At 41.5% G+C, this 14,253-nt stretch overlaps 1 protein-coding gene across 2 annotated transcripts in view; it reads right to left on the reverse strand.

The window, feature by feature from the left end:
- Positions 1-5,639: 5,639 nt before the first annotated feature.
- hlcs (holocarboxylase synthetase (biotin-(proprionyl-CoA-carboxylase (ATP-hydrolysing)) ligase)) overlaps positions 5,640-14,253 on the reverse strand; it is a 254,168-nt gene continuing 245,554 nt past the window's right edge. For both annotated transcript variants that reach the window (XM_063050341.1, XM_063050340.1), the window contains 2 exons: positions 7,915-8,099; positions 5,640-6,749 (listed from right to left, as the gene is read on the reverse strand). In XM_063050341.1, coding sequence (XP_062906411.1) covers positions 7,925-8,099 — 175 coding nt within the window. In that variant the 3' untranslated portion in view covers positions 5,640-6,749; positions 7,915-7,924. The remainder of the gene's footprint in view (positions 6,750-7,914; positions 8,100-14,253) is intronic.

Genomic DNA, 14,253 nt, shown 5'->3' on the forward strand with positions numbered 1-14,253 from the left:
TGAATTGCCTCCCCATTTAGAAAATAGTCTATGCTTTGATTCCTTCTACCAAAGTGCATGATTATACACTCCTGACCTTGTATTCTGTCACATCTCTGCCCATTCTTCTCATCTGTCTTAGCACTACCTGCCCATCCACCTTTCTTATCATCATCTGCAAACTTAGCCTCAAAGCCATCAATTCCATCATCCAAATCATTGACATATAAAATGAGAACAAGCGGTCCCAAAATCAGGCTCTGCAGAACACCACTAGTCACCAGCAGCCAACCAGAAAAGGCCCCATTTATTCCCACTCTTTGCCTCCTACCAATCAGCCCATGCTGGTACCTTTCCGGTAATATCATGGGCCCTTATTTCGCTAAGCAACCTCATGTGTGCCACCTTGTCAAGGGCCTTTTGAAAATCCAAGTACACAACATCCACCAATTCTCCATTGTCTATCCTGCTTTTTATTTTCTCAAGAAATTCAACAGATTTGTCAAGCAAGATAGCCCCTTTAGGAAATCATACTGACTTTGGCCCATTTTATCATGTGCCTCCAAGTACCACGAAACCTCATCCTTAACAATTGACTCTAACATCTTCCCAACCACTGAAGTCAAGCAAACTGGCCTATAGTTTCCTTTCTTCTGCCTTCCTCCCACCTTGAAGAGTGGAGGGTCAATTGCAATTTTCTAGTCCTCCAGAACCATGTTGAAAGATCATTCCTAATGCCTCTACAATCTGTTGAGCTATCTCTTTTAAAATCATCATTTCATCTGGTCTAGATGACTTATCTACCTTCAGACCTTTCAGCATCCCAAGCACCTTCTCCCTAGTAATAGCAACTGCACTCACTTCTGCACCTTGACACTCTTGAAAATCCAGCAAACTGCTGGTGTCTTGCACAGTGAAGACTAATGCAAAATACATATTTAGTTCATCTGCCATTTCCGTGTCCCCATTACTACCTCTCTACTGTCATTTTCTAAGAATCCAATATCTACTTTCACCTCTCCTTTACTCCTTGTATATCTGAAAAACTTTTGGTATCTTCTTGGATATTACTGGCTTCAATATTTCATCTTTTTGCTCCTTACGCTTTTTTTAGTTGCCTTCTCTTGATTTTTTTTAAAAGTCCCAATCCTCTAACTTCCCACTAATTTCTGCTCTATTGTATGCCATCTCTTGACTTCCCTTGTCAGCCACAGTTGTGTTATCCTGCCTTTAGAATACTACTTCTTTGAGATGTAGCTATCCTGTGCCTTCTAAACTGCTCCAAGAAACTCCAGCCATTGCTGCTCTGTTGTCATCCCCACTGGTGCCCCCTTCCAATGAACTTTGGACAGCTCCCGTCTCATGCCTCTGGAATTACCTTTAGCTTCTCCCCCTCAAATCGCAGGGTGAATTCTATCATATTATGATCACTGTCTCCTAAGGGTTCCTTTACTAAAAAACCATCTCATAGGCATTCTACAAGTTCTCGCTCTTGGGATCCAAAATCAGCCCCAACCTGATTTTCCCCAATCTACCTGCATTATTGAAATCCCCCATGACTATCATAACATTACCTTTTGGACATGCATTTTCTATCTCCCCTTGTAATTTGTAGTCCACATCTGGCTACTGTTCAGAGGCCTGGACACAACTCCCATCAGGGTCTATTTACCCTTCTAGTTCCTTAATCCTACCTACAACAATTATACATCTTCCAATTCTATGCCACCTCTTTCAAAGGAAGTGATTTCATTTTTTACCCACAGAGCCACACCATCCCCTCTGCCTACCTACCAGTCTTTTTGATACAATGTGCATCCTTGGATGTTAAGCTCCCAACTATGATCTTCTTTCAGTTATGACTGAGTGATGCCCACACTGTCACACCTGTCCATCTCTAACTGCACTACAAGATCACTTACAGGTACCTTATTTCTTAAACTGTGTGCATTCAAATAAAACACCTTCAGTCCTGTTTTCATCACCTTTTTTGATTTTGCCCCTGAAACATTGCAACTCATTCTACCAATTTCAAATTTGCCCTATCATCTGACTGTCCATCCTGGCAGTCTCACTATACATTCCTCTGCATGTATACCAACTGCCCCTTCCTTAGCCCTATCACTCAGCTTCCCATCCCCCTGCCAAATCAAATTAAACTCTCCCCAAAAGTTCTAGCAAACCTGCCCACAAGGATACTGGTTCCCTTCAGGTTCAGATGTAACCTGACCCTTTTGTGCAGGCCATGCCTTCCCCAGAAAATATCCCAATAATCCACAAATCTGAAGCCTTGCTCCCTGCGCCAGCTCCTTGGCCATGCATTCATGCACCATATCATCCTATTCTTACCCTCACTGGTGTGTAACACAGGCAACAATCTCGTGATTATTACCCTGGTGGTCCTGCTTTTCAGCTTTCTACCTAACTCTCTAAATTCACTTTTCAAGACCTCATCCCTTGTCCTACCTATGCTGTTGGTGCCAACTTGTACCAAGACTTCTGGCTGCTCACCCTCCCCCTTTAGAATGCTTTAGAGCCAATCCGAGACCTTCCTGACCCTGACACCTGGGAGACAACATACCACCTGGCTGTCTCTATCGCATTCACAAAATCTTGCATCCACTCCTCTAACTATGGAATCCCCTATCACAACCGCAATCCTCTTCTCCCCTTTCCCTTATGAGCCAAAGAGCCAGACTCAGTGCCAGGGACCCGATTGCTGCAGCTCCCCTCAGTAGGTCATTCACCACCCCCCCCACCCCCAAACAGTATTGAAAGTGGTATACTTATTATTGATGGGAACTGCGCATTAACTGCCGATTTCCTTTCCCTCTTCTGACAGTCACCCAGAAACTGCCTCCTGCAACCTAGCACTATCAATCACCTCCTCAATTTCCTGTATAGCCGAAAGTCATCAAGCTACACATCCAGTTTCTTAACACATTCTCTGAGGAGCTGCTGCTCGGTGCACCTGGTGCAAATCTTGTTATCCAGGAGGCTGGAGGTCTCTCAGAATTACCACCACCCACACAAAGAACACAACACAGCTCCTGGAACCATCCTCACTGCACTATGTACAGACAGAGGAAAAATGAAGAAGAAGAAACTTATCAGATGCTTATTTCACCAAAGCCTCCCCACTCCAACACTGGTCCACTCACACAATGGCCACTCCAACAATATTGTGTACAGGTCTGGTCTTCCTACGCAAGGAAGGAAATATTTGCAATAGTTGTGCAGCAAAGGTTCACCAGATTGATTCCTGTTGAATGAGGCCAAATTAAGCTGACAAGATCATCCATGATCATATCAAATGTCAGTGCAATCTTGATGAAGGGCTAGGTAACCTATTCTTAATCCTATTTCCTTATGATTTAGAATACAACCCTCCTGAGTTTAGAAGATTAAGAGGTGATAGACAGATAATGATGAATCTGTGGAATTTATTGCCACAAAGAGCTGTGAAGGTCAAACAACTGGGCATATGTAAAGCAGAGATAGATAGGTTTCTGATTAGCAAGGATGTCAAAGGTTAGAAGGGTAAGGCAAAAGAATGGGGTTGAGACGGATAATAAATCAGCCACAATGGAATGTCAAAGCAGATTCAATGGGCGAACTGGTCTAATATGTCTTATGGTCTTTTAATTTCACTGAAATGTGCACATTCCTTATGGGGTCTAATGGAAGAAAGATAGTTTCCCCTAGCTAAGGTGTCACAGAGTTAAAATAAAGGGTCAACTGTTCAGGTCATTTCAGGAATTTCTTCATCCTCACTTGCTTAATATAGACATCAGATTCTGATTAGTTTATTGTCATATACACCAGATTGCAATAAACATGAAGCTCACAGACTCTGAGAAGCAGTCGATAGATTTATTTTAGAAATAATAATATGCGGGAATAGTACAAGGAAGTAGAACTGAGGTAAAAGATCAGCTATGAACTAACTGAACGTTGGAATAAGAACGAGGGGTCAAATTACTTATGTTTGCTTCAACAACAAACACAAAAATGCTGAATAAAAGAATGCGAGCTCGATTTCAATGTTTAAGAAGTTTGGATAGGTTCATGGATGGCGGGGGTATGGAGGACTATGGTCCCAGTGCAAGTTGGTGGGAGTAGGCAGTTTCGATGTTTCAATGGATTAGATGGCATGAATGGCCTATTTCTGTGCTGTTCTCTTCTATGACTCTAAATAAGCAGTCTTTTCATTTGACCCTTCACCAGGACTGGAAGGAAGAGGGCAGAAGCCAGAATAAGAAGTTGGGGGAAGATAGAGGAGTACAAGGTGGTAGGTGATAGTTAAGGAGGCCCTCTAACTCCTTTTCTTCCCCCTTGTTCCCATGACCTGCCTACCATCTTCTGCGGTTCCCCACCTCATTTTTATTCTGTTGTCCTTTCCTATCAGATTCCTCTTTCTTCAACCCTTTACCTCTTCCAACAATCACCTCCCAGCCTCTTACGTCATCCCTCCTCCCCCACCCAACTACCTTCCCCATTACCTAGTCTCACCCGTTTACTCAACGTTGACTGATTATTTCCCTCAATAGATGCTGCCTGACCTGCTGAGTTCCTCCAACATTTTCGATGTGTTGCTCAAGATTTCCAGCATCTGCAGAATCTCCTGTGAATCTACATCTGCTTCAGTTTATGATCTTAAGCAGAAATTGGATATAACTGTATTTGTTCAGTATGATTTAATTGAGCTCCAAAGTTTCAAACTGCACCGTATTTCAGATCTCATGTGTAAAGAAATGAATTTCTAGCGACTTGACTATCCTATAAAAAGCACATTCCCTCCACCCCCAACATCTCCTTCAGGTCTGTTAAGTAACATAACAGTGGGGTTCCTATGTTTGGTGTGGAAGGATTTGGTTGGATAGTCGGTAATGAAGCAAATACAAGGTCAGTGACAAATGATGTGTTTCAATGTAAAACTGCCTGCTGTCAAGACAATGAGAGGTCATGCACACAAAAAAGGAACCCATACAAAGAGGAAACTAAGTTATTCCCACAAGTTCCACCTGTGCACTGACTTGTCCACACTTCATTAGCTTCCATCTGTTAACAGGAAATGAAATAATAATGTATTTTACATTCAAAATTCTTATATTACAATTGTATCGGCATTTGTTTTTTGTTTAAAAACAGTCAAAATAAAATTGCGGAATAGGAAAAATAGTTGATTTTTCTAATTAGCTAAACTATTAGTACAGCCTTGGGTATAACATATCTGGTGATCCATTAGCCTTTTTACCGCTAGTTGTTTTTAAGGTGGAGCCTGATAGTGATGAACACTTTTTAATCCCACTATTTCTTAAACTATGACATAACTGAAAGTGTTTATTTAGTTATTAGAATCTATTCCTTCAAAGACAGAATATAACCATCTGTGTGTTATAAGGTTGACCATTCTTACAAAAAGAATATAACTTTGCATCCGAACAATACCACTGGAATATGCAAAGTAAACCTACAGTAATTGCGAAAGAAATATCAAACCTGCAAAAATATGCATCTGATTGCTTCATATTACATATAAAACTGCCAATGATCACAACTGAAAGATGTAGAGAATAGTAGCAAGATTTTTTTTTTAATTATTTAGTTCCAAAATAAATTAACAAACTAAACATAAGCAGTTAAAATACTGCCAGCAATTGCAAAATAAATGGGTTATCAATTAGCTGCTGAAAATATTTATTTGCCAATTCTGCCTTAAATTAACCACCAAGAAGAACATGGTATAAAAACTGAAAAAAGAGAGGGAAATGTAGACTTGTCCTCATGATTGTATCTTTAGTCATTGAAAGGCTCACACATTTTCCACTGAAATCCCACATTATGTGAGAGTTTTGAGAATGCTTTTTTGCACTAATCATCATAGATAGCTGTAGAGGATGAATGTGAAATCTGCTACTCCCATCATACAACATTATTCAAAACTTAGGGAGAATTTTTAGAAAAGAACAAAACTGGTTATTAAAAGAGCATATCAAAAATTACAACTCCAATAGGTTATGAGAAGGAAAATTCTGGATGTAATTTGTAGAAAATGCGTTTATTTTTCTGTAAACATCAAAAACTGAACAAACTACTGTTAACTTCTTCAGAAGTAATTTTCCTGACAACCAAGTTATAATCAAGATCTGTTTACAACATGTTACATATCTTACATACAAACCTTATAATGATACGTTTCAAATTGGAATATTTTCTACAGAACAAATATCAGTTTTTGTTTTCTAGATTATTTTGCATTAAAAAATTCAAAAATAATTATTCGGTACAAACTTGCAGGAGTGCTTCATGTTGAAAGAAAATTTTAAATAAAAATTCAAATAAAGAAGTTTATAAACGTAAGTTCCTATTTGAACACATCTTGTACAGTTGTAAGTTATAAATGGTAAATAAGGAACGATCAGAATAAAAGCAAATTAAATCAATTTCTTAGTCTGTTTTCCTAATAAAACAAAATCTGAACATCTGAGCAGTAATCAGCTGATACAAAGGCACAGAAATGTTTATATAACCATGGTATTCATCTACCTGTAGTGAGGAAAATTTTATGAGAAGCTGTCAAATGTCAGACCGCAGATGTGAAGTGGGCAGTGTGTCTGAAGAGGTTGGTGGGAAATTCCTGCTCAGGCCTCCTTCTCATAAAACTGGCCAGATGTCCAAGAGGTGATCAGTATCCTGCTGTAGTTTGTTGGTTGGGCGCAGAACAATATTTGCCTGTTCAGACATCAGACATCGTCTTCGGCTACGTCCTGAGGAGGAAAGGAAAATAGGAAGAGCATTTCCTATTTGTCTTCACATCAAGTAATAATAGATAATCCTATGCTAAATTAAGAGTAACTTCTGCCAGCTCGTCAACTGTGCTGCTTGAAAAGCAGACTGTCTGAGCTAATGCAGCCCGACCTTAGGCAGGGTGTCTGATAAAACACAAGAGTATTTTTTAATATCCTCACATTAACCTTTCCTTGTTTAAAGTCAGTCACCAGTAATGATTGGAACCCTTCACTGGATTTACTTCACGTTTCCTCAAGCACAGGAGACTGCCTATGAAATTGTAGCCGTTTACCTGTTTCAAGTGTATCAAGTACAACTTTTTACTTTCGTACTTAGGCTACCAAAAAAAATACTTCCTATATTTGGGATACCTTTCACAAGTAACCTTACAAACTTCCTTCTTCCCCTGACGATATCCACAAAGGCAGTGGATGTTGTCTACATGGACTTTAGCAAGGCACTTGACAAGATCCCACACGGGAGGTTGGTCAAGAAGGATCAGTTGCTTGGCATTCAAGTGGTGCATGCAAACTCAACTTCAACGTTTAAGAGAAGTTTCAATAGGTACATGGATAGTAGGGATATGGTGGGGTGAGGTTGAGGCTGTTTAAATGGTTTGGCACGGACTACGTGAGCTTAAGGGCCTGTTTCTATGCTGTACTTTTCTATAACTCTATGACTCAAAATACTCTAACCTCAGCAACCTTGTACCCCTCTGGCAGAAAGCTGACCCCTTATTCTAACAGTCTTAAATGGTGACTTTGCTGATTCACACCGTAACAGAATTAAAAGACATTTCTGAGCTTTTCTGTTATTCCATTGGGCACTACGGGACATAGCGGTCAGCGTGACACTATTACAACTCAGGGCGATGGAGCTCGGAGATCAAAACCAGAGCCCACTGTAAGGAGTCTGAACACCCTTCCTGTGAAATGCGTGTGCTTTCTCCAGTCTCTGCTTTCCTTCCACAGTCTAAGGACATACACATTAGTAGGTTAATGGTCACTGAGAAGTGTCCCTAGATCAGGTTAGGGTTAAATTAGGCGTTGCCGGGTGGTGTGGCTCGAAGGCCTGGAAGGGCCTATTCCACGCTGTGTCTTTAAATACCATAAAAATTCCAGAAGAGCAAATGTTCCACCAAACCTGGTCAGCTTTATTGCTGCTTAGTGACGATAAGATTGCGAAGCATGTCAAACGAGTTCCCATCAGGCTGTACAGTAACAATGTCACTATCACCTTCCTTTAGAACCTGAAGGAAGCCAGAACTATCCAGTCCAACAACCCACGCTGCAGGACCATCTTCTCTCCATAACCGTACTTGTGTGCCACTTCAAAAGAAACAAAAAGCAATTAGGAAAACCATAAAAGGTGATCATGTTTACAATATCAGAGGATAAAGCAGTCAATCAGATAAACAGATTTCCCAGTCTTTAAATTCTGGTGGAAAATGAGGAGTAGTGAGACAGATTTTTTTTCCCTGTACATCTAAACAATGGGTAGCTTTGAGTATTTAGAGTATGATTAATGTAAGGACTTAGTGTTAATAAGAAACTGATTCCATTTTGTACAAACGATTTCACATATCTAGAGATTGCTGCTGACATGACTGCAAGTGAAATCAAGATTCTCAGACCAAATTCTGTATACTAAATTTAGGTTATACATACTGTACAATGTAAAGAAGCGTGATACAAGTAACAGAATATTAGAGTTTGTACATTTGTGTAATTCCATCCAACAATATGCAATCTGTACAATTTAAAATCAACCTTCACAGGACAAAGACTTTGGTTTTAATTCTTACCGATCTAAAATATCTCCAGGAAATTACAGTTCTTCAGCTCTGCACACACTCAGTTAACCCTAGTCACAACTAAATACTTCATCTACATGCTGTCCCCGAAAACAAAAATTGTTGACAAGTTTAAACCTTTGCTATGATAGCACCCAGCTGCACGGTCCAGCAGCATATAGCAAGTAGCACCTTGCTTTACAGTGCCAGCGATTTTCAATCAGGGTTCAATTCCCACCAATGCCTGTATGGAGTTTGTACGCTCTGCCTGTGACCGCATGGGTTTCCTCCCACATACCAAAGGCATACAAGAGAAAATCTGCAGATGCTGGAAATCTGAGCAACACACACAAAGTCCTGCTGAAGGGTCTCAGCCGGAAACGTCAAATGCACTCTTTTCCATAGATGCTGCCTGGCCTGCTGAGTTCCTCTGGCATTTTGTTTGTGTTGCTCCAAAGACATATGGTTAGAAGTAGTAATTGTGAGCACTCTGGCACTGGAAGTGTGGCTACACTTGCGGGCAGCCCAGCACAGTCCTCACTGATTTTATTTGATTTGATGCAAATAATGCATCTTGTTGTATGTTTTGAAGTACATGTGACAAAGCTAATCTTTATCGTAGAACACAGAACACTGTAGCACTGTACAGGCCCTTTGGCCCATGATGTACCTACCTTTTAATCTTCTCTAAAATCATTCTAACCCTTCTCTCCTATACATAGTCCTACATATACCTATCATCCATGTGTCTAAGAGTTTTCTGAATGCCCTAGTGTATCTACCTCTACCACCACCCTTGGCACTACATCCTAAGCACTCACTACACTGAGTAAAGAATTTATCTTCAATTTTTGTATGCTATTTTTGCTCTCAAATAAAGTATCTAACAGCTAGTCTTGGACAAGACCTCATACCCCACGGAAAAGTGTAGATAGCTTGATACCATTGTCTTCTACTCCAGCAGCTTTTGGCATCTTTCATCATAGACCAATTTCAGATTTGACCAGACTGTCTGCAATTGCTGCATCCTGTTCACCCTGTGACCATCATTAACTTTTAACCCTATATCACTCAGCCCTTAACAATAAACAATTTAACAACAATGGCTTCAAACTCTGCATCTCTCAAATCTTGTTCAGCCTCACTTTCTTCATTCCCGATTCTTGCACCTCATTCTTGACTCGATACTTCTCCTAATCATTTGCAGGGTAGATCTTTATTGCTAGGTAGGTTCTGTAGTATATAATCCCCTTTCTAAATCCCTGCCTCTCCAACACACCCTCTTTCTTGAACTCCATGCACTGAATGTTCTGACTCACGAAATGGTAGTTACAGGAGCCTATCAGTAGATGGTTGGATGAGTGGAACCTGCTTGGCAATTGCTGAAGGATCAACCCTGTAACTTTCCACCTTCTGTTGGACTGGATCACTTGCTGCTGGGAGCTTCATATCGGAGCTACGTGTTGGCAGGCAGACTCCCTTCCAGATTCTGCTGAGATTTTCCCTTGCACCCTAGATGGCAGAGTAGCTTCACACTGGTGACACCCAACATAGACTGGGGGACTGCTTCATTGAGTACCTGCACTCTGTCCACTACAAAAGACAGGATTTCCTGCCGGCAACCCATTTCAATTTGACTCTCCATTCCAACAAGTTGGTTGATACCCTCCTCTACTGATATGATGAGGTCACACTCAGATTGGACGAGCAACACCTCATGGTCTGTCAGGATAGCCTCCAAACTGATGGCATGATGTCAGTTTCTTTAAAGTTGAGTAATTTCTTCCTCCCTCCTCCACTTTTACTATTTCTCATTTTGGTAGCCACCTCAGCCCTTCCCACCTGCCCATCACCTCCTTCAGGTATCCCTTCTCTTTCCCCTTTTTATTCCATGGACCATTGTCCTCTCATATTAGATTCCTTCCTCTTCAGCCTTTTACCTCATCTCCCAGCTTTTTACTTCATTCTTCCATCCCACCCACTCAACTTTCCCCTCAACCTGGTTTTACCTATCACCTGTCAGCTTGTACTCCTTTCTCTCCCCCCACCTACTTGTTCTGGCTTCTTCCCCCTTTCCAGTCCTGATATAAGGGTCTCAGCCTGAAACGTCAACTGTTTATTCCCCTCCCTAGATGCTACCTGACCTGCTGAGCTCAAGCACGTTGTGTGCGTTGCTCAAGACCTCCTGCATCTCAGAATCTCTCGTATTTATCTCTGGCTCAGTCGAGAGCCCAGAAGGATGGAGTGCCTTGTTAGGTGCAGTCTGGGACTGAAGACTGAGAGGGAATACAGTGCCAAAGGTTGTGCTCATGGTGGGAGACAGATAGAGGCGTACCACTCCAAATAGATGGCTTTTTTAAAATATATCCATCCTCTTAGGTAAGTGACAAAGAAAACTTCGGTCACTCAATTCTAACAGCCTGGGTCTAATCTGAGAGGGTAGATTAAATTCTCTGCTCAAAATCATTAAAAATGAATCATTTCTCTAAGTCATGCTTCGAACACTAAACACCATTGATACAATACCTTCTTTACTGGCTATAAGAAGGCTATACTCACTATAATGGTTTCTATAACTATCATTTTAAGGATACCAAACACCCCAAAATAGTTATCTGTTCATTTATCTTCAAAAACTGGAAGTAGTATAAAGGAATGCCCTTGAGAAGCTGCTGCTGAACTGTTACGGGCCTTCCGATGAAGGAATCTTCAAAACGGTATTAAAGATGATTTTTTTTTTAAATATCAGCTTTATTTGTCACATGTACATCAAAACATACAGAGAAATGTGGCTTTGGCGTCAATGATCGACATGGTCTGGATACATGCTGAAGGCAGCCTGCAAGAGCCGCCATGCTTCCAACGCCAACGTTGAACGCCCAAAGGACTGAGACCTAATAATGATGATTACAATTCAGGATGGTGCGCAGCTGTGGAGGGGATTACATCAGTGGTGGCATGCCCATGAAAATGAAGATTCATAGGGATGTCATTTGTTTTTCAAAGAAATAAGATAAATAATTCTTAATTAATTTGTATATACTAAATGTGTCACCATTTACATTTCACAGCAAGTTGAATGGCATACACAAAGATCCCTCTGCTCCTTGCATCTTTCAATAGTCCTATTTACTGTCTATTTCCTTTCCTCGTGATTCTTCTCTCCTCTCTGTCCCCAATTAATTGATTCTTTTGAAAATTAGATTCCCTTTGCCAACCTTCTGCCCAGCCACCGAGATCTATACCTTCCTGCAGTCTAAAGCTTTCCTCTTGGATCAACCACAATTTTGTCTATCATCTACCCTACACTGAAGTCCATTATCATTAATATATCATATAAAAAGCAAGGGATGTAGTACTGAGCCCTGTGGAGTCCCAATGTGCAGCCTACCAAGTCACAAAACCCTCAACCATAACAATTTGCTTCTTACAGCTGATCCAATTTTGGATTCAATTTGCTACTCTCCCCTCGAATTCCATGGACTGTCATATTTTGATGGTCCGCCAGGCGGCACCAGTTCCCATGCTCTCTCTAACACACCAGAGCCCCCAGTTCCCAACCTCTCTTTAAGTTCAATGACCCACAGTTCCTGCATTCCCTTTAAACTTGAGACTTGAGAGACTGCAGATGCTGGAATCTGGGGCACGAAACGGCTTGAAGAATTCAGCAGTTTAAGCAGCATCTGTGGAGATGAAGGGATGGTCAGTGCTTCGGACCAAGATCTTGTGTCAGGAACATTGGAGGGTTTCATTCCTTTGCCTCCACAGATGCTGCTTGACCTGCTGAGTTTCACCAGCAGTTTGTTTTGTGTTCCTTTTAAACTCACCTGCCAAGTGGAAAATGTATTATGCTCCTGAGCAGCATCTTAAAAAAGTGATTTCCAGTCATTTCTCTCCCCCCCCCCTTCTGTTTTTCCATTTCACATTCTAGCTCCTTTCTTACCCTTCTCTTACAAGGATGTTGCCGGGACTTGAGAAACTCAGTTACAGAGAAAGGTTGAATAGGTTAGGACTTTATTCCCTGGAGCGTAGAAGAATGAGGGGAGATTTGATAGGGGTATATAAAATTATGATGGGTATAGATAGAGTGAATGCAAGCAGGCTTTTTCCACTGAGGCAAAGGGAGAAAAAAACCAGAGGACATGGGTTAAGGGTGAGGGGGGAAAAGTTTAAAGGGAACATTAGGGGGGGCTTCTTCACACAGAGAGTGGTGGGAGTATGGAATGAGCTGCCAGACGAGGTGGTAATTGCGGGTTCTTTTTCAACATTTAAGAATAAATTGGACAGATACATGGATGGGAGGTGTATGGAGGGATATGGATATGGTCCGTGTGCAGGTCAGTAGGACTAGGCAGAAAATGGTTCGGCACAGCCAAGAAGGGCCAAAGGGCCTTTTTCTGTGCTGTAATTTCTATGGTTCACCTGCCAGTCTAGTGCCCTTCCTCCTTCCCTTTCTTCTATGGTCCACTGTCCTGTCCTATCAAGTTCCTTCTTTTACAGCCCTTTGCCTTTTCCATCTATCACGTCCCATCTTCCTACTTCATCCCCCCCCCCACCTATCTTCCCCTTCACTTGGCTTCACCTATCACTGCGGCTTGTACTCGTCCCCCTCCTCCCAGCCTGTTCTGGCTTCTACACCCTTCCCTTCCAGCCCTGAAGAGGAGGCTTGGTCTGAAACATCAGCTGTTTAATCCTCTCCATAGATGCTGCCTGACCTGCTGAGCTCCCCAATCATTTTGTGTGTGCTGCTCTGGAAATGATTTAATAATGTGTTGGAGTCTTAATTGGAAAAAGTGTTCTAGAACATTGCAATCCAGCGCCATGGCAGATTAATACAGAGTTTTACCTATTTCTTTCCTAAATCTATTAGTGACTTGCCCCAGACCACCACTCCTATGATAGAGAGATCCACACATTCATCGTCCACTAAAGAAATAACTTTTCACCTCAGTCCTAAATGTCTTACCCCATGAATAGAATTTTAGTTGGCCCAGTTTCTCCTTGTTTGACAGTCTTAATTCAAAACTACAGCTAACTCTCCAAGATGCTATAATATAACAGTAATGTGCTTCTTGCTCTGTGCACAAAGCCAAGGTCAACATAGCAAAAGCCTTCTTAACTGCCTGCTGCAGATGCATATTTACTTTTAGTGACTCATGTACAAGGATAGCCAGGACAATCTGTACATCAACAGATCCCTATTTGTGTAATATAGTACTTCTCTTCTCCCTATCGACATGGATAACTACACATCCTAACACATGTTTGCCTACCCAACCGGTCTAAAAATTCTTGAGTTCTCTCGGCGGCCTTCTCACAGCCCCGTCCACTTTTGCTGCACTGGTGCTGTTAGGAAAGTTACATTTGATTCTTTCATCCAAACTGTTCGTGAATAATGATCCTCATCATTCCCCAAGTCACCACTTGCTAACCTGACAGAGTCAAACGTATTCCTAAGCAACACATACAAAATAATGGAGGAACTCAGCCAGTCAGGCAGCATCTATGGAAATGAATAAACAGTAGACATTTTGGGCCAAGATCCTTCTTCAGGACAGTCTCAGCCTGAAGCGTCGACTGTCTATGCATTTCCATAGACAATGCCTGACTTGCGGAGTTCCAGCATTTTATGTGAGTTGCTTTGGATGTCCAGCATCTTCAGACTTTCATGTGTTTATCATACGTATTCC

The sequence above is a fragment of the Mobula hypostoma genome, chromosome 6, assembly GCF_963921235.1.
Source record: "Mobula hypostoma chromosome 6, sMobHyp1.1, whole genome shotgun sequence".
Classification (NCBI taxonomy): Eukaryota; Metazoa; Chordata; class Chondrichthyes; order Myliobatiformes; family Myliobatidae; genus Mobula; species Mobula hypostoma.